General features: G+C 48.0%; 1 protein-coding gene across 6 annotated transcripts in view; it reads left to right on the forward strand.

Moving 5' to 3' along the window:
- LOC107194476 (four and a half LIM domains protein 2) overlaps window positions 1-26,843 on the forward strand; it is a 76,713-nt gene extending 49,870 nt beyond the window's left edge. For 2 of the 6 annotated variants that reach the window (XM_015584108.1, XM_015584105.1), the window contains exons 4-10: window positions 31-264; window positions 373-582; window positions 14,453-14,653; window positions 16,087-16,261; window positions 24,830-24,999; window positions 25,498-25,684; window positions 25,765-26,843. In XM_015584108.1, coding sequence (XP_015439594.1) covers window positions 31-264; window positions 373-582; window positions 14,453-14,653; window positions 16,087-16,261; window positions 24,830-24,999; window positions 25,498-25,684; window positions 25,765-25,922 — 1,335 coding nt within the window. In that variant the 3' untranslated portion in view covers window positions 25,923-26,843. Of the gene's footprint in view, window positions 1-30; window positions 265-372; window positions 583-7,608; window positions 9,407-12,561; window positions 13,096-14,452; window positions 14,654-16,086; window positions 16,262-19,549; window positions 19,812-24,829; window positions 25,000-25,497; window positions 25,685-25,764 lie in introns of those variants that run through there. The other 4 variants (XM_015584106.1, XM_015584107.1, XM_015584110.1 and 1 more) reach the window with 4 other exon arrangements.
- Window positions 26,844-27,529: the final 686 nt, after the last annotated feature.

A 27,529-nucleotide genomic window follows, 5' to 3' on the forward strand; every position in this document is an offset into this window, starting at 1 on the left:
TGACCATCAAGCACGATTTTCCTGTTACAGGTGGAAGAGTACTTCTCCATGCTGCCGGAGATCTCAGTTCCCAGGTTGGGCACGCCCGGCGAACGTTACAGGGACCGACAATTGGCGATCCAGCTGCCTAAGCAGGACTTAGCCAGAGCCTATTGCCGACACCTGAACCCGAAACACGCCAGCAGTGCTGACGACTTCATGGCGGCGAGGAACGAGATCGCGTTAGACATTGGAAACGTACAGGAAGTGCTCGAAAGGGATCTCGTAAGTCCTGTGACGAGTGTAATTATTAATGCTAGAGGATAAACCGAATATTAACTTACTGCTGAAATGTTTTTCGTGCGAATAAGAACGTGTTTGGTTTCTTCGTAGGATTGCGGCGAGTGCCACGCGCCCCTTAAATACGGCAGTCTTGCCGTGTCCGCGAGTAAAATCGGCGTTCTTTATCACCCATCCTGCTTCCGGTGCACGGAGTGCAAGGAACTTCTGGTCGATCTTGCGTACTGTGTTCACGACGATACCCTGTTCTGCGAGAGGCATTACGCTGAACAACTGAAGGCCAGGTGCGCGGCTTGCGACGAGGTCAGTACCTTCTTCGTTCCATTTTTCCTTTTCCGTCGTCTAATTCTTATGAACTGATCGTAAAAAGGCCCGTGAAATATAGTTCGAACGTGTCAGCGACGTTTCTCAACGTTACATAAATTAAAATATAAACTAGAAACAGTGGAAAAAAATATACCTTTTGAGACCACGCGAAAGTAGATTGAGTCAGTCTTGGCAAGACAGTTTACCGTCCGACGTTAGCAAGCCCGTAATCTACTGCCGCTCCTGCCTGCGCGGAAACGACTGTATCTACTGAAACCTTCTTTATCGACGGCGGATTTTGTCCGTGCTCGATCGTACCTTTCGATACTCGGAATTCTCTTCAAATTACAACGCGGGAACCAGATGAGCGCTCGATTCGAGCAAACGACATATTGTTTGTTTCTACAACATTTTAACAACGCTTGTTTATAGGTACATGTTGTTTCTTACTCTGAGAACAATATACACAGGATACTTATTATTCTATTTACGGCAACAAAACAACGTAGTCCTTGTGGACATTTTTATCGCGGGCAAGGCATTGCGATCGCATTAAGAAAACGTAAAATCGCCAGGCGACCCAAATGTTCGTACGGCTGTCAAGGTGCGCATAAATCCCGGTACGTGCCAGCCACGGTCGTTTCACTGGCTCGTAAGTTTACGAGACATCGTTGATGTGATAGCCGGCGCGAATAAATTCACGTCGGAGCTAACGAAGATTTTCCATTCGTTCGAACTTACCGATTTTCCGACTGGCTGTTCCGATCCATACTCTAGGCGGTGAATGATAAATCTCTCGGGACAGTTTACAACCGTCGCGGATAATCGTAAACAATTCCACCGCTCTGAAAATATCTGGAGCATAATGATATTGAGTGTCGCGCGATCGCGACGGCGTTGTCCGACGCTCCGTTCCGCGGGAACTGGGCCGCTTTCGGCTTTATTTAGATGGACGGAAATAGGAATCGAGTGGATCATACACGCGTCTCATCGTCATCGCGTTTCGACTGCGCAATGCGAATTATGTTGCAAAAACTGCGAATAACCGAGGATTTTGGCCCAAACTTACGGTCCTCTTATGCTTGCGTTACGATGACTAATAAGTTTATCTAGTCATCGATACACTTTTAAACATTACTCACAGCAGTGGGTTACACTCCATTTGGCTTGCGGTCTTCTACATTTGTCTTCTGAAATGTGTATAGATGGGTTTATTGAGTAATTGCTCGATGGATTGTATTCTCTTTATTGAACGAATTTGTAACAATACGTAGTAAAGCCTGTTGATTTTCGTCTTCCCACGCGTTTAGAACTATAACTTTCCGGACATCTTTGTTACTGGATATATATAATATATAATTTACAGCACACTGATACAACAAATCATCAAATGAAGTATAGTGAGATATAACAATTATAAGAATAGAATTCAAATAGATATAAACAATACATTGGTACTTAACGTAATAATAATGATAACTATGCTACCCTATCAGAGAAAACAGTGTAATTCAGACCTAAATTTATTTATGTTAGGTGCGAAAATGTCAATCTCGTTCCAATTAAGTGCAAATTCTACTAATCGAGTCTGTGTTCTGAAAGCGAGAAAAGAGTAGAGATGGTCTGTTGTTAGTATGATCGTGGATGACTTTATACAAGAAGCATAGGCCAGCAGAGTTTCCATTCGCGATCGTATCGGTATACGACCAGTATCGAATTGTTCGACGGTGTTTCCATGGCCGGGCATTGCGAGGAATTCACGCCCAAACGATTTGTACCGGTTCGGAACGCGGCTAACTCGAGAAGCTGCGTAACATCAGCTGCCGTCGTTTGTTAGGCGCGTTCCACGTTCGTGTAACGCGTCTCGGAATTGGTTTTCTTCCAACCGGAAACCGGCCGTTTAATCGTGCCTCCGGCGGCCCCGCTCTGTGTGTAATCTATTTTGATTTCTTGTCGAAGCTCCCACCACGATCACGACGGTCTGTCCAGACACCGAGAATCGTTCCCCGTCTTTTATTAGAGTCAGTCAATTGGAGGCGAACGAAAGCCCGGCGAACCGGGAGAATAATCGTGGAACCCGTTCGTTTCTCTTCCCTGAACCGGAGTCGAGACGGCGGTTCTTCATCCGATTCTCATCGCGAGTTCCGGTCGATTTTTGTTCAGATCATCCCAACGAACGAGATCAATCGTCCCCTCGAACGTTCCCCGATTTTTCACGCCACGACAAAAGGTGGCCTCGAGTTTCGGGTAAGTGAAGTGTGCCACACCACGAGCCACAACACACCTCATGGATATCACGATTCGACCCCCCCACCTGAACCTGAATTTTCTGTCATCGACAACTCGACTATCCTCTTTTACTCTGTACCGACAATAAAGTACAAGAACATCCAACGTACACGCATTCCTATCTCCGCGATCGTCTCAGATTTATGATCCGCTTCTACCATCCGCTCGTAGACGAACTATCGTTTAATTCTCGTAAAGAATCCAAATGGAGCGTTACCAGACTCGTAAATATCGCGCGAAGAGAGAAACGAGACATCTTTAGGAGTAGAACGAGGGGGATACGCGCCACGAGCTCTCCTGTCTATCATCTCGGAATACGGTCTGAGCCTCCGGACGGGAAACAAACGGTCTTTATAGAAAAGCATGGCGTAACGGTGACGCAACCGGCCGTTATAGCGCGTGGTCGCCGTCGTAAAATTCTGGCCGCGTTTGTCTATTTCGGTCGCGTCGCGGTTCACGTGCCACCGTGTCCCTGCTGCGCAAAAATCGACTGTTTGGCCTGTGCTCCCGACCTGTCGTGTCGCCCACACGCTCCCGTAGCTTTCGGTCTAGTCTCCTTGGGCAGATCGTAGATCGCCGAGGTCTGTAGGCTCCGCTGAATTCATGAAAAAAAAAACAAAAAAAAACACATTTTCCAGTCGGTTTTCCGATATTCGATCGCCAACTTCCGGAAAACGCGATCAAATTCGAAACTCTGAGGTGACAAACGAACTCACAAGAGTCCGGATAATTTATCGTCTCCTCGTTCTCGACGATGATTTATCGTCGTCAACAAGAAACACTGCGAATAACTATGAATATTTGAGGAAGCCAAACGAAACAACAATCGAGCCAAAATTCTACAGTTCCTATGGATTCCACGAAATCTATCGGCCCGCTTCGGTGTTCTTTGTACGAATGTTTAAAAGACGACACGAGCGACAACACGTACAAAAATCGATTCTCAAAAATAGCCAGGGTTTTCGTCTTGCGACACGAAGATGAATGGGGCGAATTCGGGTCACCGGAGCCGTGTGGCTCGACCCGGCAAAAATAATTAAGGAAGCAGTCGAACGCGTCGCGGTCAACAAAGAAAGTCACGTGAAGGAAGGGTTGCGTGGCTCGCGAGCCACGCGTTCTGCCTAGGTCTTTGCTCTTGACCGCTTCCGGGTGGCTGACACTTTTGCCTCTCCGTCGAACCTCGTCTACGCGATCTGGATCGAGCGATTCGAAAATTGATTGCATCGTTCACGGACAGGGGACAGGTGTTCGAATAAATTACGATTTTCTTGAGAGGACCGTAACGCCATATTCCGTTTCATGAATCGAACAAACATGGACGAAAGTAGTCACGGAAGTTCAGCGACAGACACGACCAATATCGCGAAACGTTCGACTCAGACGGTCGGTGAGCTTGCTAGGACTCGTTTTCGTCTAGAAACACGATCGAAAGATTACAAAGACAGTGATCCACCTGGTACCAAACGGAACGACGTCGAGGAAACGAAAGGGAAGGTCGTCCTACGTTCGTCAGAAACGGCTGCAAAGTTTCCGTCGATCTAATTCGGTCGTGCTCGCGAAACGGGTGGCTTAGCCTGAGATCCGGTGGCACGCTTTTCTCCGACCGTGGCACACACGGTGGTTCGATCATCGACCGAAATAACATTGGCATTGTTCCGTTTCCCTCCAGAGGAACCGGATTTCGTGGCAAACGGGTCGGCCGACTACTAATTTCGACCCTTTCGCCGACCGACCGGCCGTGGTAATGTCGCGCCTTCTACGGCTATTTACTCGGACCGATATAGGTATATTCGTCGTCTGCCGTTGCTTTTGTTTCTTTTTCTTTCACGGCCCATCGATCGTTCTTGACTTTCGCGGGAACGCCGCTGTGGTACTGGCGGGTCCTGGGTGATCCACGCGGAAGAGGTCAAGGTCCAGGCTTGGCACCGGTTGCCAAACGAACGGTTATAAACGAGAAATTAATTCTGGGATACTGCATCGAACGGTTCCGTGACTGGTACAGTGCAACTTTGTCAGGACGTGGGAACACGGTAGCTCGAGACCAACGGGGGAATCGCTGGTCACGCAACATTGTATTCGATAATACACCGTTGTAGGGGGGACGAACATTTAGAGAATTGGCTGGATCATACAACGATATTCGAAAGCTGACGCAGCGAACCGTAGTTTCTTAAGAATGATACATTATCGGCCAAAAGTATGGGACCAGAGTATATGGAACAATAACATATTATTCTGTTACAATATAATAAAAATTACAGAATCATTCACATCATCACTTTTACGAAATCTTTGTAGAATAATTATATTTTTCTCTTTCTTTAATTATCAGACCTGGTCCCATACTTTTAACCGGTGGTTTATATATCGATCGAACGGGGCAGAGAGGATCAACTGGTGCCCTTCTTTCGATCACGATAATATTGGCCTGGAGTTGTGTACTCGAATGGTCGTTGTCCACGATTCAGCCAGAACCGAGACGGACACTGCCGCGCGATTTATTTCTGCTCGCGTCGGCCCGATAGGTCGTCGACGATACGTTTATTTTCGGCAACGGTTGCGGACCAAGTGGTCCGGCCGAAGATTACGCAGCCGGCGTTCCATTCGCGTGCACCGTCCGTTTTCGCGGGGTATATTCCTTCCCCGAGAGAGGACAACTTACGCGTGTACCTCGAGCAGCCGGTTCATTCAGTAACGCCCCGGCTTCCAGAACTGGTCGTCCAATTCGGGATTTCGCGAAACTCGACGAAAATTAGCCGCGGCCCTGAACCGATCGGCCGCGGCTGGCGATTTGAACGCTGAATGGAAGCGAAAGAGGGCAAAGCTCTGCTACGCGGATTCGATACACGTTTCACGCTCCTCCGAGAATAAAAGAGGCTCCCGTAACCCGAACAATGCCTCCTGTTTCGTCGAACCGGAAGCGTACGAATTCGAACAATGAATTATCCGAAGATTTACACGATCAAATGGAAATATAAAGCTACGTCTACACTGAAGCAACAACAAGGATCTTTTTGTTGCATTCAATTGCTATTTGTTTTAAAACATTTCCAACAAACATCAACTTATAGAAATGTTTTGTATACACTGAAGCAGCATAATCAGAAAAATAGTTGTCTTTTTTCGGTTTGAAGGAAAAGAAACCTGGAACATTAGCAAAATTTCCCTGTTGTTGCTTCAGCGAGGACGCGGTTGGATACTCTATCTTTCCATAGGAAAATGTTTTCCCATTTTTCTCATAGCGCCTGTCGTTATACGTAATTCCATGGGATACTGATTTAAATGAGAACCGAGTCTGTTTGTCCGAAAGAACAATCGAACCGTGTTACCATCGCGGCAAATATAGAGCATCGAGAGTTCGATAAGCCGAACGCACACTGGCCGTCTCGATATCTCTTTGGAAACGCGCCAGAGACGTACCGCGCGCAAAACGTGTATCGAAAATCGGGCCCCCCCTTACACGTTGATTCGTAACCGATGAGGTAACCGAAATAAAATCGTTCGAGTGACGCCAGAAATTCGGCCGGCCATCTCGGCCACGGAAAACATCGCGGAATCTCCGAAGCACATCGGTTCGTGTTCGCTTCGAATCAAAACACGCAATCTTTGCGACAAACTGAACCAGCAGAATTTCCAAATTCATCGATAAAAATTCGTGGGCCATGAATATCGCGGCATGCGCCGAACGTTTCCCCGAGAAACTGCCAAGAGGTGTACCGTTTCGTATCGCGAAACGATCCCGACTAGAGCTGCCAAAGATCATTCTTGTCACTGGCGACGTGGAAATATCGAAACGCCCACGCGTCTTCAGGCGTCCGTCGAACGAAAACACGATCGTGAACGGGGACCGTTCAATGATCGGGTCATTAGGGCGAGGCGTCGATCTACGGTATCAATCGACGAGCCAATAATCGGCACAGGGCGGCGATTGCCAAATCGGGGACGCGTTAATTATCCCGTGGACCCGTTGGTGATCGATCGCGACGTGTACGCGCGCGGGGCATTAAGGACAGGGATTCGCGTCCAGGGACATTCGAGCTAACTTTAGCCTTAGCCGCTCTCGTGGACCGCGGGCTCGAGTCGAAGTCGCCTGTTACGTCGACATAACGAGCCGAACGGCCACCAGTTTGCCCCGGTGTCCGAACGGTTTGCCCGCGGAAAATAAAACAGTTCTCTGGCCGCCATCCGGCCGCATGGATAAGCCGATAATCATCGCGTGATCGCCCGCGGGCCGCCGACGCCGCCTCCGACGTTACCTCGTACCAGGATCTATCGCGTCTCCCTTTTGTCGAGAGGAGCTTGGTGTCAGGGCACCGCGAGAGAACACCTTCGACCGTGCTTAACGTTGTCGGCTACCGTGGAGAAGTGGACGCGCGTGGGTGGTGGGTGCCCCCCTCTAGGATCGTGTTTAACTCCCGTTCTCTCTATCTCTGTCTATCTCTGTCTCTCTGTCTTCGCTCTCTTCCTTATACGAGTGACGTCAGCACGTTAGAGGATATCGCCCAGGTGACACCGCGGACGCCGACGGATTCTCCGAGAGGACATAGACACACCTAATGGATCGACCTCGTGGACCGCCCAGGTTTCCTTCGTTCTTCGACGTCGTGGGGTGCAAGGCCTATGTTTCTCAACTGATACCACTGGATCCATACGCTTGATTCTTGAGCCCGTATCGTGGAAGAGTCGTAAAATAGAATGATACGTGTGGGTAAAATTCGTGATTCGACAGAATAGTGATCGTGTAGGTAGAGATAATTCTCGATGACCTGTAGGATTTTGCAATGACCGTTTGGTAGAATCGCTTAGAGTATATCATCCGATCGAGATGGGTTTGATGCTGTCCGTGCTGATAGGCTGCGTCGGCGTGCTGGAGCTGCTCTCGTGCCTCAGACACGTCTCCGATGGCGTGATGATCACGATCAATCAGCCGACCACCCCGTGTCTATCGTATCACGAACGGATGAACGATAATATGAGTACCCACGACTCGATTTGCAGCTACAGCCATTCGGGCGACGTGAACCTACCCCGCGGCGCCAAGCACAAGCTGGAGAACTTGCACGAGTACAGTCTACGAATAAGAGCCGAGTTACGCTCGCACGATAAAAACTTCGACTACGGTGCCCTGTCGGACTACGGGCCAACGGATTTTCTTCTCGGCTCCAGGTTGACGCCGGACTCGAGATTGAGTCCGGATTTCAATTATTTGGTCGAGACATGTGAATCTGGAGATGATGCTGACCAAGGTCAGCTGGGAATAGAGGGAAACGACGAAAGTGGATACCAGCAGGAGACGTTCTACGAGGATGAGGCGAAAAATCTACGAATCGAAAACAGTTCGCGGGATCGACCGTTGTCCGTGCCGACACCGGAACCGGATCAATATGTCAGAATACCAACACCGATCCCGTTCAACCTGGACGAACCGTATTCGAGCTCCGGGGCATCGAGCGACGTGGGCACGTCGTTCGACAACGACTCTGGAAACGAGGCACCCACCATGTCGTCCTTCGAATCGATCCCCATGATAAAACGATACAAAAGTCCCTCCGAGGGAGGGTCCTCGAGGGACGAATCCGACGGTCGCGAGAACACAAGGCTTCCCAAGAAGATCGTCAGGAAATCAAACTCAAGGTCACCCGACGCCGCGAAGAACCAACGGTCGATGGCGATCGAAGTATCGACCGAACAATCGATCAACACCGGGACGATTAAAGAGGATCAGACTCTGAATCGTACGGAGAAACTCGTCCCGACAGATGTTCCTACAGAAGTCTCGAGAGGTCCAAGCCAGCGGAAGAGGACGACAAAGTCCTCCAGCACGATCGTGAGAAAGCCCACGAGGCTGAAATCAAAGACGTCAGAGGTGAGCAAATCGGCGGAAAACTTGACCGCGAGACGATCGAAGAAACACCGTGAACCAGAGAGACGGAAGTCCGATATCTCCGTTCAGGCGAGCCGATTGTTCAGGGACGAGTCGACCAACACCTCGCCGTTAGGCAGTCCAGCGATGTCCAGGTCCGAGAGTCGCAAAAGTGTGTCCGTGCAGGTGCAGACCAGCTTCGAGGAGACACTGCCCAGCGTCGAGATGCGCACGGAGCCGGAGAGCTCCGTTCTTGGACTGTCCGAGAGCCGGCGAGATCTGATGTCCCGGGATCGGTTCAACCGAAGGACCTTCAAGAATAGAAGATTCGGATCCGCCTCCAGGGACAAGGCCGACGACAACGAGTCACCGGATGCTTTCTCGGTGACTAACGCGACCGCCTCCGTGGTCGGGCCAAAGGATGATACTGCGAGATTGCTGAAAATATCGAGCTTCGAGGAGGCGGAGATCGAGGATTACGAGAAAATCCGGGACATCCTAACGACCACTGACTCCCCCGATCCGTGGGACTCGAACGAGAACAGGAGGATACCGGTGTCCTCGTCGTTCGAGGAGGACACCGATTATTGGGATGCAGAGGATGTGAGTGCAGGAAAACGACCGATTGAGTACTCGATCCCGGATCCCGATCGAAACAAAGCATTCTGGGTAAATGATGTAGCGGCCAATGAAGGTCCTCCCCGTCTCTCTCCGAGCACACACTCTTTCCCATGTATTCACTTACAATCACTCTACTGAACCATTAGGTGTTAGTAACACATTACCAGTATTAATCGTGTAATTATTTCTGCTAGAAGATATTGTGAGATATAGATTGGTAATCGCCCCAAGTATTTTGTGAGGTTTCATAGATAAATTAGAAGAGTAATTTTGTGTCCCTCGCGGAATTCGAACCCTGGTTTATTAATTTCACGCGAAACAAGTATGCTATCGATATTTCAATGCTAACAATTTCATGTTCACTTTTTCGATCAGCACTTCCCCAGGGAAAGCTAGAACTTCGTCGATTTCGATTTTTCATCCAATTGTCAATAACATATCAATGTGTTCTCCCTCTGTTTCGTGTGTTAGATGTACTAAAATATGTCTTTAAACATTCGTTCGTGTAATACATACTCACAAAGCTCTCGGGGCCTGGCAATGCAAGATTCCTGCGGTCATCATTCGTCAAATTTACGTGCTCGCGAAGCGACGACGAATGGTTCTCGACCAGGATACCAACGATGCTGTGGTTCACCGAATTATACTCGACAGACGCTCGGTATCGAATCTCACCTCGTTCGTTTTATCGAATCAACGCCGAGTTTTATTGCGACTCGCGCGCCGCGATAAAAACTTTCGGGTCTCGCGAGCAGAAAACGTTATCTGGCTGGCTGTCGAGGGTGGGACCAGGCGCGGTCGAATGGGCACGGTTCGCCGCGAATTGTTATTTCCAAACACGTTGGGAAACAATTGTTGGAAAGCTTTCACACCGTCGTGGTTGTCGTCGTGGCAAAAAAGAAAAATTGCTAGCCGCGACGGGGCAAGAAAATCCGGCCCGATGTTCGCACGAAACACTCTCCTGCGATCCGTGGCGTTTATTGGTGCCGTGTGGCTCGCGTGGGGTCTCCCAAAATATCAATCTCATGCCGGTCTGCAAATAATATACGTATATATCGCGGCTCTCGAGTCTCGACGTTTACGCGAGAGGGGACACTTTGAGAGGATTTTCCTTGGTGCAATGGCGTGGAGTTGCGATTTATTTTTTTCAATCGATGACCCAATGGGATTTTTAGACTGTTCGACACCTCACAGTTTCTATAGTACACGCTTAAAAAATTCACTTATATCTGTCGTCGAAAGTTCTTCGTACTTCCTGTCGAATGATAAAATTTTAATTTCCGTAGAAGATGATTGCATCGCGAAATGATGGTAATAATTAATTTAAACAGATGTAGAAACATCGTGACGGATATCGATCATCGATTGGATTCCTCACAGAACTGAATCATGAAGGTGGTCGGCCGAAAATCGATCCTATACCACTGGGTATCGTCGAAAGATCCAGCCGCGGCGGCCGGTATCCCGCTTTTTTGGTCGACCCGATTTTTTCTCAGACGTTGTATTTTTAATCGGACGTATCGCGCCTCTTCCGGACCCCTTCGTCGATATTATGTTACCACCCGATGCGATTCTCCGGTTCGCGTGGGCGATTACGACCTGTCACGGACGATTTTCATTTTCCAGCCTATTTATAACACGCAACGGCGTTCCTGAAGCATTCCAGCGACGATGATGAGGGGGAGGCGATATTCACCGTGAAATCCTGATTATTCAGCTGGTATAAATTTTTCGGAAAATTCATCGGGATTACGTTTTGTTTTCGTTTTAACCGGCACAGTCATATCCGCGTGGACTATTAATCACTCGCGGATCCACGCGAAGAGACGAATAATAATCGTGACTACGAGGACTTAGGTTTATTTTCGCCTGTGTTCGCCAAATCGTACCGTTCTCCCTGCAAAACAATTCGTCGAATTTATTCCCTGCCCGAAGAATGATTAGTATCGCGAGAAGGATGACGGGTGGTTACGTGGGTGGACGAAGGTATTGGTGATGTGTGAAACATTCCGACCCAATTACACCGGGGATTTCTTCTCTATTTTTCGCGGCGGATACAACACCCCCTTCCCGCCAACCAGGAACCACCTGTTTGGCACGCGATCAAGGCGTCGTCGCTCTGACGGTCGACGTTTCAGGAAACCGCTCGATCCGTGACAAACGCCTTTGATCGTGCACGTCCCTTCGGTTCCAACCTTCTTCCCAAATCCATTTTACTCGCGATTTCTTTGACTGAAAAGAACCGCGTTTTCGTTCTCGAGATCTCGGATTTAGACTCCTACGACCTCGACGAACCATAAACGATCCGCGTTTACGCTTCTTCGCGTTAGTCCACGAACAATGTTTACTGCTCCTATTCTCTGCCAGCCGTTCGGACAATGCGAATTATTCGCGTCGATTAAGGTCGACTGAAATACCGTGGAGCTCTCGTGCCCTCGGTTCCCGCATTTTAGACCGCAAGCTTTCGATTCCATAATTATGCATGATACCTGGTAAGTTCTGAACCAGTAAACAATCCAGTTTTGATTGATTTTCGCGAGGTTCGACGATCCTTCCATCGATCAAGGATCCGTCGAACCGATCCGATCGCAAACGGAAAGCTCAAACGATCCCCGACTATCCGGTAACAGTCGAAACGATCTCGCCTCTGGAATCCGCGAATCACGAGTCGACACTGCTTCTCGTCTCGCGCTAGAGGGGAGGCGCTACGTCAGGGTCCAGAAATATCTTCCTCCCAGAAGTGGCGAGGGAAGAGAAAAAAAAAAAAAAAAGAAAAGGAAAAAGGAACATTCAAGAAGAAAAGAGAAAAACAAACGTCTCAAGAAACAGGAGGGGGGAAACCGGAGAGAAGGATGGATTTCCGTGCGCGATCTTCCGCTCCCCTCCGGTGTCCTGTAACCTGTCGCCCGCGCCGTTCGAGAACCGCTAACGAGAAGGCAACCATCGGTGACCAGGAGGAAAGGAGTGGCGGACGACACACCGTCGTCCGTTCGAGAGAGAAAGAGGGGTGTCGTAGAAAAGTTGCACCCGGCACACTGCATCGAGAATTCTCGTGGAAGGAGAAGAAAACGCTGTTGGGGGAAGGAGGCGGAAGAGAGGGCCACCGAGACGAGCGGGGCGAGCGAAGAGGGTGGCGGAGGACGCGCGGTGCGGCGCGTTTCTGGAGTCGTCGGGACGCCGAAAATAGCGTCCCGATATGATGACGCCCGGAGCGGGCCGATCCTAGATTTCAGTCAGTTCGCAAGCTCGAAAGCTGCTGGGTAACACGGAACACTCCACTCTGACCAGAGACGCCGCTCCGGTTTCATCCCATTTCCATAGCGACCACGAGAACCACCGTATCTTCTCGCTCACTCCTGTTACTCCTGTTCTCTCGAGCGTGTTCTTTTCATCTCCTGGACGGGAAGACACGCGACCCACCGGTTCCCGGATCCCCTGGCCACTCCTCTCTATCCTCGTTTCTTCCCCGTGGACGGATACCATCAGAGTATTATATCAGATCGCGATCGAGATCGGTCCGGTGAGCAGCAGACGATACAGACCCGCGAGAGAAACACCTAAACCGACCACACGAAACCGAGAATGGCGGACGTAGACAGTGTAGTGTACACGACCACCGAGCGCAAGGTTCGCAAAGTGAAGAAGACGACCAAGCGCAGGGAGAGCCACGATCAGAACGCCGAGGTCACGATCACCGAGGTCGACAGCACGCAGAACAACCATCACGCCATCGAAGAGTATGTGCTGGCTGCAGATGTGCCGGGAATATCGGGCGAACGGGGAGGGGGGGGGGATATCCCGATTTTTTTTCTCGTCGATCCACGAGCTTTCCGTTTGCGATCGCTAACAACCCCCCGTTTTTCGAGCTTGCTCGGCCACCCGAAGGATCGCGATTTCCGCCTGGCAGCGTGTGAGATCGGCATCGTCGTGATCGTTGGACCACGATGGACACCGATGGATAAACGTGGTTTAACCGTTCAGTTGTTTCGAATGGTCTCTTCAGGGGGTTAAAACACACGGGAGTAGTAATGGGTTTATTACCATTAGGTTATTACCATATATCTAGGATTTCGGATATTCTTGGGTGTATTCACTTGAAACCGTTCGGAATCGATGTTTCGCAAGACGAAAACAAGCTATCCCCAGCCGGGGGAACGGTATTTGCTTTCGCGACGCGACCTACATTCCCCGAAGAAGCAAAAGTCTTCTCGTTGCCACGCTACCGTTCGATCCGTTTCGTCCTTTTTCCTCTCCTTTTCGTTTTTCGCGACACAAAAATGTCGACACGGCTCCCCGCGGCGAACGTCTCCCGTTTCCATGGATTTACGAGCATCCGGTCGTGTCTCATTCGAATCTCCACCCACCGTGACTAGATCGAAGTTTATCGGACGATCGAAGGGGTTTTAGGGAATATCTAACTCTGTCCGCGATTACGATGGATCCAGAGGGTGGCGGAGCTGCCTCTCGCCCTATTTGTTCGACGCTATTCTCTCACAGGAGCTAAGATTCACGCGATACATGCCTCACCATTACATGAATATATTTTTCTTATAAATATATATATATATATATATATATATATATGCTCCCTTACAAGAAATACTCAGCCAGCACATACAACAGCACTCATCCAAGGTACATATTTACCAGCCAAAGAATCTATCTACGAACATCGAAAACGCGAGACACTGTATACAGCACGTAAAAAGAAACAGTTAGACGAGAGAGATTGCGAGGAGCTATTTCGCGTTCGTGATTTGGGAAGGATTCGTGAAACGGAAATGAACAATCGTACATGTATACGATGCTGTGAGAGGAGCGTTACCACAAAAAAAAAAAAAAAAAAAACAAACTTTTCGTATCGCTATCGTGTGTGTGCTCGCGTTCTAACTCCGGGGACGTTGCTGAGAATCGTTGCTGATTATCCCGTTTCTCGATAGTGTTATGCTATTGTCGTCACCTCGTGTTAACGATCAAACTGTAACTAATCCAGTGGATCGGGTCTAACCGCAACAGAGTTTTCAGAGAACTCGTGCACGCGTGAAAAATTCTCCCTAAACTCGACACGTTTTTTTATTTTCTTTGGTTTTCCAGTTGATTTTCAGTGGCGAGTACACGAAGGCGATGAACAAGGACTGGCACAGCGGCCATTTCTGTTGCTGGCAGTGCGACGAGTCTCTGACCGGGCAGCGTTACGTGCTCAGGGACGAACATCCGTACTGCATCACGTGCTACGAGAGCGTTTTCGCGAATGGCTGCGAGGAGTGCAACAAAATCATCGGTATCGACTCGAAGGTACGCGTCCTTGTCGATTATTCCACGATATCTGTCGATCAATTAGCGATAAAACTGATTGACTCAACGACCTCGTTTGCCCAAAGATTTTCCCGTTTTCCCTCGATACGTTCTATCTCCTGCCTCGTTCTTGTACACTCACGAGCAAACTCGGCTTCCACTAGGGGGAAAAAGTGACAGAGGAAGGGACCTTCTACCATGCTCCTACCACTTGGTATTGCGAATTACTGAAATTTATGCAAAATTAACATCCGATTTAACATTTATTTCAGTACCTAAAATCAATTTACCACCTGGTAGGAGGCCCTCCTCTTACACCACTTTTTCCCCTAGCAAAAGCCGAGTTTGCTCGTGGGGATACATCCTCTGTACAGACTGTCTCCTCTAGATAGACCGGCCGAGAAACGCGACGTGCAACTTTGGATGCAGTCCAATAGTGTAAAATCAGGATGGGACTAGGTTTTCCCTGAAATTCGAGTCCGTATCACCGCCGTGTACCAAACACAATCGTCGAAGTCTCTCGGCACGCCGCCGTTGTTTCGGAAATATATACGTCATACGTTGCAATGTTCCTTTTTCAGGAAAGAGTTTCTCGTGTTTCGCGTGCGAATCGGTAATTATCGGTTCGTGTATAATCACGGGACGAGGTGGCGATACGCGAGCAAGGCACATGGGCGTTGACTTACTCATTCCTAGAAATAGAAACGATGATGCAGGTGCTGCCGGCCATATCGGCTTCGAGAGCTTATTTCCGTTTGTCGGCCCGCGGGTTCGCCATTCCCGTTCCTCCTACTTCCACCGTGGCCGCGCAGAAATCAGCCGAATACCAGCCACGAGGCGTGGTTATTCTCCTTTTTCTTTTTCGGAAGTTTCCATGACCGAATCCGGCGTCCACGAATGAAATTGTTGCGACGCTTCGGATCCAAGGATTCGCGTTCCTTTTCCTCGATGGAACGACGCACGAGCTTGTCTTAGAGGTCGAGTTCGCGATTATAATCGTTCCAGAAATGGAAACTCGTGGATCGCGATTCTCGATGCATGCTCAAACGTCTAATCGATTCGACCAATGTTTACGATTTCGAAGTAAGATTTGTAAATACCGCGGCGGATATTTTGGTCGTCGAACGCGTATTTTCATTATGCTTGAACGAGCGGCGCGCGATGGCGAAGAATCCTCTCGTGTTTGCCTCGATCTCGATCGTTCAGCGTTTCCTTAACGCGACCGAGACCTCGTTAACGTTTCCTCGACTCTCGAGAAAAACCTTGTCAGTGTGTCAATATTACTCTAGGCACGGCAAACGTCCACGCAAACCTTGATGTCGTTCAGTCCCAATGTGTTCTTTTTTTCTTTTCATTTTTCTTTTTACGTTTCGATTCTTCGAGATCTATTCTTTTGGCGGACAGAGGCTGTATAATTCGTTTCTCGTTTTCAGGATCTGTCGTACAAGGACAAGCATTGGCACGAGGCCTGCTTCCTCTGCAACAGGTGCAGAGTGTCCTTGGTGGACAAACAGTTCGGTAGCAAGGTAGACAAGATCTACTGCGGCAACTGTTACGACGCCCAGTTCGCCAGCCGTTGCGATGGATGCGGCGAGATCTTCCGTGCTGGTAAGCAACCTGTCCCATTCTACTCTCGTTTTGGAATCTCAGTATAGCCATCTGCAACCTTAACGAACCAACGACATAAGATTAGGGGGTGTACAAAATGATGTGAACACAATTTACGAAACGGACATCGCTCTTTAACACGTTGATTTGCGCAGTGAAAAGGGTCGTACGTAGCCAGACACGCTTTATTTCCTTCTTCAAGTCATAAATCCTCGCAAATATATCCGTTTGAATTTAATAGAAGCTGTCGGTCTTGTTTTACATTATACTGCAATATTAATTTTACGCAATATTTGGTAATGGTATTTAAATAATTCAGCCTGTTTGCAATGTACGTGTCATCCATATTCGGATGACGTGGCAGTCAAAGTATTAAATATCTCATTAGCCCACACGAGCGTTAAGATAGGTCTCGGAACCACCTGTTTCCGATCGCCAACGAACCCCGAACAATGATTCACGATCCCAAATCTGGGGAGACCGTCTATAGATCTCGCATTCGGCGCTTCTTATTAAGGCAACCGAGTCAAGGCTCTCGCTCCAGACCGGGGCCAATTATCGCGACACGTTTCGAAAAGGACAGACCCGACGAACTCCTACGTCTCTAAACCGTGAATCGAATAGCGGTTCGGTAGAAGCTTGCAGACGCGAATCGACGAATTTCTAAAGATCTGGAACCATCTCGAAAGAAGCAGGGAGATGAGAGAAGGGCAGTCAACGACCGGAGATCGTTCGCGAGCACGATAAGATACGAGTTTACGATGCCCCGACACTCTTACGTACTCCCCCGTGCGCAATCTTGTGCTGCGTCTACACTATACATATAGCATAACACGTTATTATAGCGGAGTTATAAAATTTGCCAGGAAAACAGAAAGAAAAATGTTGTATAACATTTTTCGTATTTTACAGCAAATTGTGCGTTATCCATGTGTCATGTTATGTTATGTTATGTTACATAGCGTAGACACAGCTTTACAGCGAGAATTAAAAAACGCCGGAATTACATTCTCAACGTTTCACGCCATCGTTACTAATAAGATGCGAAATGTTATACGAACTTCTTTACAAACCTGTCCAAAAGGTTATAAAAACATGTCATATATAGCAAGGTTATATAACAATTTGTTATATAACACTGTTGTGCTATAGAGCGTAGACGGAGCTTCATAAAAGTTTCGCGTACGCGTGGGATCGTAAACGTTTATCGTCGATGTTCCGAACGAACTTGAGAATGTAACGCGAGCGTCGAGTTGGAAGGATCTGGGGGGCTGGAAAGTGTCGTCGAGCAATTACCCCCTGGCGATCATTTTCGATTCTGAACCACTCGCATAACAAACTCGAGACAACTCTCCCGTTCGTCCCCTCGCAAACTTTTTCGAATCTACCACGAATTATTTATCGCGTGATTCACATCTGCGACCCTACTCCGAATCTAGCATGGTCGTAACTGAATCCAGACGTAAATATTTTTCATCGAAATAACGTAAGTTCGAGCATCGAAAGGTTGGATTTCTTAAAGAAGCAGGGCTGTCCGCTCGAGGGCGTCTACTTCCGCGGAAAGGCACGTCGCGAGTAATTCGGTCAAGTACGATCGCCGAGTTGAAGCGAATTTATCTAGCGGCCGAATCCCGTGAACGTCGCGTCGAACGAATCGTACCAGCTGAAATATTTTCAACGCGATCGGTGAAAGCGAGTCGGGTGGCCATAGATCATCGATTTCGCGGTGAGAAGACTTTCGTGTGTGTCTCTGACGGACATGATATTTCGCTTCGACGGCGCGTGGGTGTTCTCGTTAAATCTTTAATGTTCCCCCGTTAGACGGATAAAGAGCGGCTGATAGGGACAGAATTACCGGAGGAATCGTCCGTGAGAATGACTTCGGTGCCAGCCGCGTGTCCGTATACGGATCGACCTATGGAACGTGTGTCCGACTTCGCCGCGATCGCATCGCGATTATTCCGATCTTCGATTTACTTTCTGACCTTTCTACGGAAGCTTTACGTAGCATTCTTCGACAGCTTCGTGCCATTATTGCGATATCATGGTCGTGTGCATCCTTGGGAAAAATTGAAATTCGTTCGATTTTCTTTCGAAGGTCGAAACCGCGTCTATATCATTCCCGTTGATACACTTTAGATCGAACGGTCTCTATTGGCTGGAAAATGTCCTCTGTCGTCGAGGATGCAATTTAAATGCATCGGTTATATCGCGTGAGCGACGCCGTTTGCCATGATTCGTTCAGTATCTTTCTTTTCAAGGTCGATCTATAAATCAGAAAGGTATCGCAAACACGTCTCGATAAATCTTCTCGCTCGTATGCAAACCTCGAGGATTCGAATAACCTATGAATTCTAACGTTTCTGTTAATCATCCGAGGATTATGTGAGATAATCGTCGGAGCAACTGATCGATCAGATACAGACCGACTCGCGTCACGCGACAAATGGAATTACCTTTGCAATTGCGTGAGATAAACTGATGACTACGGGAGATAATCCTCGACGTCTCTATTAATCTGGTGATGTGAATACATCGAACGTGAAACTTCAAACGAACTCGACACCTATCTGGATTTTAAACTTCCATCGAAAGAAGGGGAAGTCGAGCACGGATCTAGGTGAGAAAGGGAACAGAACGATCCGCTGGACGGAAGACCGTGCATGAATCGACGTATATGTATATGTACATGTATATATGTACATAAATATTCGTGGATGAGATCCAGGATGGTGGAGTGGTGTCTGGCCGAAGAGCGGGAAGGCTCGAACTTATCGGCGAAGTAGAAGAGCACGTTGCGCGTGCTCGTGGCGTCCACGGTAGGACTCCAGCGAGAGCGGTGTGTGTGGCTGGCTTCGGTGCCTTCAGTGGCTCGCAAGACTCCGGGCCAATCGCACGATTCCCCTGATTTCGTACCACGTCTGTTTCGCCGTGTTTTCGTCGTGTTTTCGTCGCGACAGCGCGCGCGAGTCACCGACACATCAGCCCGTGGTAGGTTCGTCAGGTTTTCTCTCATCTCGATTCGGCTACGATTCTCTCTAAGAACCACGAAGTGAATATTGATCACGTTAGAATATTCAAAAGAATAACTCACCGCGAGGACAGAGTTTCAATTAGCATCTAGGGTAGTCTGTATATCTATATGACTGAACATGACTCTGTCCTCGCGATGGACGTAGAAGAAACTCGCCTGTTCCGTCTCCTGGCTGGTTCGTTCGAGACAGTGTCGATCGCGAATCGAGAGTGAGAAAATCTGGTCTGGTTCTCCAACAGCTAACCCACGGCAATCCCCTGTGTTTGTTGTACCGACGGTGATTTAAAGAGAGACTTAGACAACACGGAATAATGGCCACCGACACGCTCAGCGAACGGCTGTCCACCAAGCTTCACCTGCAGACCAAGACCGTGGGCGAGGAGAGGATAAAGAGGGCGAAGGAGAAGGACGAAGATGTCGCGATATTCAGCATGTTCCCGATGGAGGGTGATCCTAAGTTTCGTTGCTGTCTCGGCAAGGATTGCATGTTGGGAGACCCGAAAAAGGCCGATCCAGGTGACGATTTTCCCGCGCAAATTCCCATCGCCTCGTGTATTTACCTACTACGATCGCAATAAGAAAGCTCGGATCTGATTTTACTTAAAAAAAAATTCCTATCGATCGAAGGAAGCTTGTTCCGTTCGACATTCCCGACCGTTTCCGGAGGACGAGTTGTGAAACCGGCGAGGACTGGCCGCGGGGGCGGCGGATATGGTCCCGTTTCTCAAAGTTTTCCTAAGGTCGTCGTCGGCACGCCGATCGTGGGTCGACGCGCAGCGTAACAACCGGCCGTTGTCGATAAAGCTAGCCTGATTAAAAACCGGCGATGCGAGAGAGAAAGGCCCATGTAATAGACAGAAGGAAGGAACCCGAATGGAACCGCCGCGACCTTATCTGGAAACACGAGCACGGCCACCGCCGCGACGCGGCTCAATTGTCCTCGGTGCACCTGGCTAGCGAACTCGTTAATTATCCGTGGCCTTCGTGAAATGGGAAACCTAATTGGAAATTGTAAATAACGCTGGGCACGGCCTCCTTTCGATACGGTCCAGGGGGTATTTTTGAACCCTTTCATTTCAAAATTATTTAAAAATCACCAGAGTAATATTTTCTTATATTTGTGTGTATATTAGATGACATGCAAATGATTCTCAAGAATATTTTAACATTTTGAGACCGTCTAGTGACGTTTCTCTTTTGTGTTGCCATTTGACAGCTTTTTCTGGAAACGAAAGGGTTAAGATGATCGAGGATAGGATCCCGGAATCAGCGTAGCCATTCGCGAAGAGATAGGGATCTAGGGGACGCGAAAGACAACCGAACCAACGAGTTTCTATGATAATTTCCGTGTCCAGACGTTTATGATTAATGTAGCCGCGAGCTTGATCGGTGATACAAACACTGGTAAAGCGTCGATACTTCCGGCTCCGATTGCAACAGGCGTCGAGCCGTTTCAATCTTCGAGTAATCCGTTTTCCTTGACTTCAGAGTTCCCGTCGCCGCGGAAACACTTTCCGGCAGCGTGTTAGCTTCGAACTGTTTGCGGATAATTGGCAATTTAAATTTCCCTAATGAAACCCTCTCGAGTACTCCGAGTAACCGTGTGCAGGCAATGTTTGTCATCGGTCGTTGCGAAACAGCCTGGAATTCGCTGCGGTAAGATTCAATAATGATGTCACTCGCCGTTTCTTTTATATAAAAATGTGTACCAGAGCCGAGGAATTTCGCCAAATTCTCGGGGAAGGGCACTCGGGAAATCGACGCTCCGCGGCAGCAGATCGAGAACGATTTAAAAACCGAATGCCACATACGGACATATCCTATAAATACTCGCGATGCCACGTGCGATCCATTTAATATCGATCGATTCGCTTTCTTATCGCCACGTAATCTCGTTCGATCACTTGCATCGGTCGATGCGTTGCAAATTGATGGAATTTAAAAGCTATCGATTGTCCGAGTAGACGTTAGTCATATTCGATCGTCGAAAGCGTACGATCGTTAATTTGTCGCGTGATTGAAATTTTGAAGAAGACAACAGTGTCCCGAATCGAAACGTAGAATGGGCGCGACCCGACTGGAAGGAATATATTTACGTAACATTCGAACGCGATTGTGCAATCGGCGACGATTTAAAGAAGGACCGGACGCTATTAGGACGATCTATATTCGCCTGTTGCGTAATAACTAACAACCCTCCTCGAAGAAACACGGTAACCAATCGGATCCAAAGCTCCGTTTTTTTTCCCCGCAGATATTCCTCCCGACACGTTTCCCTGTGGATCGCGAAACTGGAGAATCGCTCGTTTCGCAACTCGTGAAATTATATTTAGACCGTGGTCGATAGAGGATCGCTGTTTCCAGGGGGGATTAACGTCAGTTCGACGATTCCGAGGCGTCGTAAAATTCGAAACGATCGCGTTAACGATGATTCCCCCGACCACGCGATCTTTGACCTCTCTGTTACCTAGTCATCTTCCGAGAATGCTCGGTCGTTCGTCGAAACCGTGATCGGTTGCGCTCTTATCGAGAGCCACGTGTTCGAGGAAATACGTCTAGTTCGATGCAACGAGACCAACTGTTGAAAGTGATTGAGAACCGTGTCACTGGTTGTGTTATTAAAATCGCCGAATGGAATCCCTGGATACATCGAAGCGAACTGGCACGCGATTTTTCACGGTTGTCTCGAACGGTGGCGAGGCGCGTTAAGCCGGCGACGCATAATGCGAGAGATTACCACATCGTCGGCCTTGGACCATCCGACTTTATACATATACGGAGCTATTGCTCGGACGAACTGACGTCACGTGCCTCCTCCTGAGTCACGATGCGTGGACCACGAAGAATCGAGCACGAAAACCACGATCAGCTCCTTTCCTCCGAGGGCCACTGGAATCTAGGCTACCCTGACACGGGATCGAGATCCACCTACAACCTCGTTGATCCTTGCGAATTTTTCTCTCGTTACCCCGTCGCAAACCGCGTGACACGATCGGAAATCGGTACGGGGAACTCTCAGAGGTACATTCTATTACCGTGCAAATTATGAAAATCTGCATCCTTTCGGCTGAATACCTAACGAGCGTTAGTTGTTCTGTACTTTGGACCGGTTTACACATATCTTTCGTCTCTTACCTAAGCCGTTGGTATATTGTAATAATAATTTATCGATACACCCATTACGAACGGCAGATACGCAATTTGTAATGGGTGATTGATCGGAAACCGTCGGACAACGACGATGTTCATTTATCAAATCTCGCGGCGACGATAAAGCCTTCCGTTGTGTTGACGTCCAACGGTAGCAGATGTTCGATACGACGATCCTTCGTGCACACGAGCAGTGCTTTATCTTTATCCCCGGTTCCGTCATTAACCCCTTGGGTACGGATTTATTTGAGAAAATATTTGCATGTGGAACGGAAATAATTTTTGGTTGCTTGGAGTAGTATGTAAAGGCAGTACATTTTACGTAAGAATGTATTTATTTCTAAAATATTGGTGACATATGTAGTATTAAGATGTCTTCAACTAATTAGAATTGCAAAACAAAAATAAATTAATAACAACAAAATAAAACTAAATGAAATAAATTCAATTTATAAAAAAAAACAATTACTAATAATTATGCAGAGTGTGATATTTTTATTGATGAATGAAATTGATCAATAAAAAAAAAAAATGACGTATCTCAGATGTCAAATGTACCTAAAAGTTTAATTTTTGGTTTGACGTCTTAGACACGTTATCCGCTCTTAAGGGAAAAAAGTGAATGACGTGTCTCAGACGTCAAATGTACCCAAGGGGTTAAGCCTGCTGCGTCACGGTAGGGTTCGTGGAAATTTTGGAAAAAGTTCGATCATCGCTCCCGCGAATACCGACGCGAGAGGAATTATTGAAATTCAAAGAACCGTAAGCCTGTAGGCGTCGAAAAGAAGGTGTTCTCTTCGTGTCCGTGACTCATGGAACATCTTCGATGCCCGATTATTTCTTTGCGGCTGTTTAGGCCCTATTAGATCACCTTTCGGAATAGCGAGTCGTTGTTAATTTGGCTTGCCCTTGGCGCGCGGCGAGAAAGAGAGAGCTCGCGAAAGACAGGGAAGTTAATGAGCGAGAGAAATGCCTGGACGCCCACCAGCCGAGGATTCTCTTTGATCGTCTTTGAACGGTGTCCCGTCGAGAACCGGCTGGATTGGACATCGACGATTTCTCGATTACGTTAAACGAGTGGCCTTTCGATCGTAATCGATTGGACGCGATCGTGAAGTCCTTAAGAAGATAAATAAACGAACAAGACATCGTCGAAGTATACACTTAGACCTCCAGTTCTGTCGAATGGAATTGAATCATTCCGTTACCGAATACAATACTCCGAGACAGATGTGTGTGTACATTGGAGAAGCAACGAACGCTAATAGAACGAGTACGCGGGCACACGTCGGGTTACTTCGTGACCATAAACGCGGCTTCCATGCTCCTCGTGACTAATCTCAGTTTCCATATAGAAATGGCACACCGGGATGATCGAAAAAAAAAAAAAAAAAATAGCTGAAATCGCGTGGGAGTAAACGATCGGTCGCGTTCACCGACCAATTATAGGTGGGCCAATAAGCGGGTCTGCTTCTCGCTCCACGGTAATTTCGTCGATCGCGAGATCACGAGCACCGATCGATCAAACGGAACTATCGTAGGGTCGTCGAGCTTTTCTTTCCATCGATCGTGGGCATTATTTTTTTGCGGGGGAAAAGGGTCAATCGGATACGAATTATAGAGGAAACGGGTCACGCATTTCGAGCGATCTTCTGACTCTAGAAGGGCCATTATACTCAAGCACGGTAAATAGTTTTCCTTTTTTTACACCACGATCGACGTTGATGCATTCAGCCGCGTTGCACATGTAGGTTATTAGCAGCTGTGACTAGAAAGTTCTGCGAAACTTTTAAAACCGCATCGCGGAAGATGACACGTATCTGCACTGTTGATCTTCCGGTTTCGCGCGACTTTTTGCAACTGCCTGTGAACTTTCTAGGCCGTCTCGAGCAAACACGCCGCTGCAAAAGTTGGATCGGTATTCCAACCAAATTCATCGATCGATTCTTCCATTTGAAACGAAACGATGGAGTATCGACATTTTCTCCCGAAAAGTGTTTAACGTAGAAACGTAAGATAACAATTGGCGGGACGATACGAGCTCGAATCGTTCCGCTGGCAGATTACTTTTCCTCGAAGTACCGAGCTGCCGGAAAATTCATTCTCTGGGTATTGCAGCCGGTGCAAATCGGATGTGCCAGCAGACACGCGAGCACCGCAGCTTGTGTCAGGCGCCTCACGCGATCGTCTAGACTCTAGGCACTGAAATGTACAACCCCTTAGCGCGTGGCTAGCGGACCACCCCCTCGTGAAATTATCCGGAACTCGGTGAAATAATAATAACAACGGTCGAGCTAGGATTGCGGATGGCTATTCGAATGAAAAGACACGGCTGCTAAAAATCGATAGACGTCTCGATTGAATTTGTCGCACGATTTTTTCAGGTACGAAGAAGATGGAGTACAAGACCAGACAGTGGCACGAGAAGTGCTTCTGCTGCGTGGTCTGCAAGAATCCGATCGGTACGAAGAGCTTCATCCCGCGCGAACAGGAGATCTACTGCGCCGGTTGCTACGAGGACAAGTTCGCTACCCGATGCGTCAAGTGTAACAAGGTAACTATACCTCCGTTTCGCCTGTGTCGATATTACGGAAGTAGAGCTTAACATTTTAGTTACTTGTAGTGGCTTTCCTCTAAGTGACACTTTTGAATGGTACTATTATAGGATTCAATGCGAGGTAAGATGTTGACTGACACTTTTACAGTGCTTTTAAATGTACCATGTGGTAAAATGACTATAACGGTATTTCTAAAAACTGTATACGCGACGCAACAACTTCAACTCGAATAATATACAATTATATGTATACAGACACTCTTTTACATCCCACACTATAGTGGCTGACTTGTTTATATTTCGTTGAAAATCATGTACATTATTTACTTTCAAACGTGGCTAAATGCACAATAGAAAGAATCAAACATTGCGGTACAGCTCTGCGGAAAGTCCCTCTACGTCGTAGCTAAAGGGTTAACAATAAACAATTATTGAGTGTTACACGGGATCGTAAACTGAATCGAATATATGTAAAGGCAATCTATCGCGTTGCAGATCATCACTAGCGGTGGCGTGACGTATAAGAACGAGCCGTGGCACAGGGACTGCTTCACCTGCAGCAACTGCAACAATTCACTGGCTGGCCAGCGATTCACCTCCCGCGACGACAAACCGTACTGCGCCGACTGCTTCGGCGAGCTGTTCGCAAAGCGATGCACCGCGTGCTCCAAACCGATCACTGGTAAACACCATTCGACTGTATTATCACTATTGGTGCTGAAAGGAGAACATAGATGAAAACTGGTTCGATTCTGTTCACAGGCATTGGCGGCACTCGCTTCATCTCTTTCGAGGACAGGCATTGGCATAACGACTGCTTCATCTGCGCTGGCTGTAAAACCTCGCTGGTCGGCCGTGGTTTCATCACCGACAACGAGGACATCATCTGCCCAGAATGCGCCAAGATGAAGCTGATGTAAAGGGGGGGGATCTTTAGGGCGCGTACCGGTCGATCGAAACAAAAAATCCAGCTAGAAGACGGGGAGAATAACGGACCGAGATCGGGATCATCGGGTCCAGCGTATACAACAGTCAACCACCCTCGCCACACACGATCATCCCCGCCCATCACCCCCGGAACGAGAACACATACCGTTCCTGTAACGAACAAAAAAATATATATCAACCCCACCCCCACCCCCTACGATCGAATTTAACCGCGAACAAAAGAAAATTTTCATAGGAACCGTCGACCGTTTTGGAATCCAGGGATAAACGACGATAAAAACTGCCGTGTTTCTCCTTTCCCCGCCCGCTCTCGATTATATTTTCAGGAAATATATATATATGTACATCCCCGTAATTGGGAAACGCGGTACTTTTTATTGAAACCGAAGCCCCACTGGGACGAGATCTCCTCGTGTCCGATTGTCTCGCGACGAGCCTTCGACATCGGTTCACGCGCGCGCAAGTTCACTACGAAGCCGGAACACTGCAACCAGACACGGGAGCGATCTCCTAGCTTCTTCGTAGTTGTAGAAACCGTAGTCGTTCATGATTTCGATTACTCCGTTGCCACGACCAGCCATCATCGGAGATTGATAGTAGAAATTGTTGGAGAAGCACGAAATGAATGAAGACAAGGGGACGCGAGCGTTCAATGGGACAAAATGTCAGGGCATCGGAGTATCGATCATGCCTTGAGAAGTCCGAGAAATCAAATCGCCTTAACGTAATTACCGTCGTCGAATTGTTACGCTGTGTTGAGTTAGGAAGAACCAAGCTACGTGTACCGTCGTGATTGTTATCTTAACGTTATTTGTTTTTTTTTTTCGCTTTGTACAATGGTAGAGATATAACGAGCGGCGAGGAACGATCGCGACTAACGCGAGGAAAACGAAGATGAATCCTATATATTCTTATGGAACTAAATTTGATATACATATAATAATGTTATTTTTATTTAACTTCAACTCACACACACGCATACGCGCGCGCGCGCATATATACATACACACACACACATACAGACACACGCATACATGCAGCGAGGTAGACGTGTACCTACACTATTTATTCGGAGCAGGCGTCGTACACACGTGCTATCGCACCGTACTCCGTGGCGATACTGTCGGGGTACGACTCGTGCAACGATCGAGAAATCGATAAACGATTAACCGAAATAGAGGTCGTGTGGAAAGTTCTCGCGATGATAACAAAAATTTCGCATCTTTTAGCGATCTCTGAAAGTTCGAGCCTTCAGGATCTTTGTTCCCGAAGAACAAGAGAGTTCTGAAGTTTTCAAAGATCGAGGGAAGCCACGATCGAAATTCTTACGGAGTTAAGAACGCCTGTCACTTCGAATAGGATACCAAAATCGAGAACTTTGAATGGTCGAGTGTTTGAGGACAAAATACTTCCGGAACTTAGATTCTCAAAGGTGAGAGGCATCCGTGAAAATGTTACCCCGTGTATTCCCCTCGAGAAATAATCGCGACTCTGCACACGAACCCACTGTTGATAACTTCAAAGAGCAAGGAAACAAAAACAAAGGGAATCTGACGCACCTGTACACGCATACATGAAA

Source organism: Dufourea novaeangliae, unplaced genomic scaffold (assembly GCF_001272555.1).
Source record: "Dufourea novaeangliae isolate 0120121106 unplaced genomic scaffold, ASM127255v1 scaffold47, whole genome shotgun sequence".
NCBI classification, from domain to species: domain Eukaryota; kingdom Metazoa; phylum Arthropoda; class Insecta; order Hymenoptera; family Halictidae; genus Dufourea; species Dufourea novaeangliae.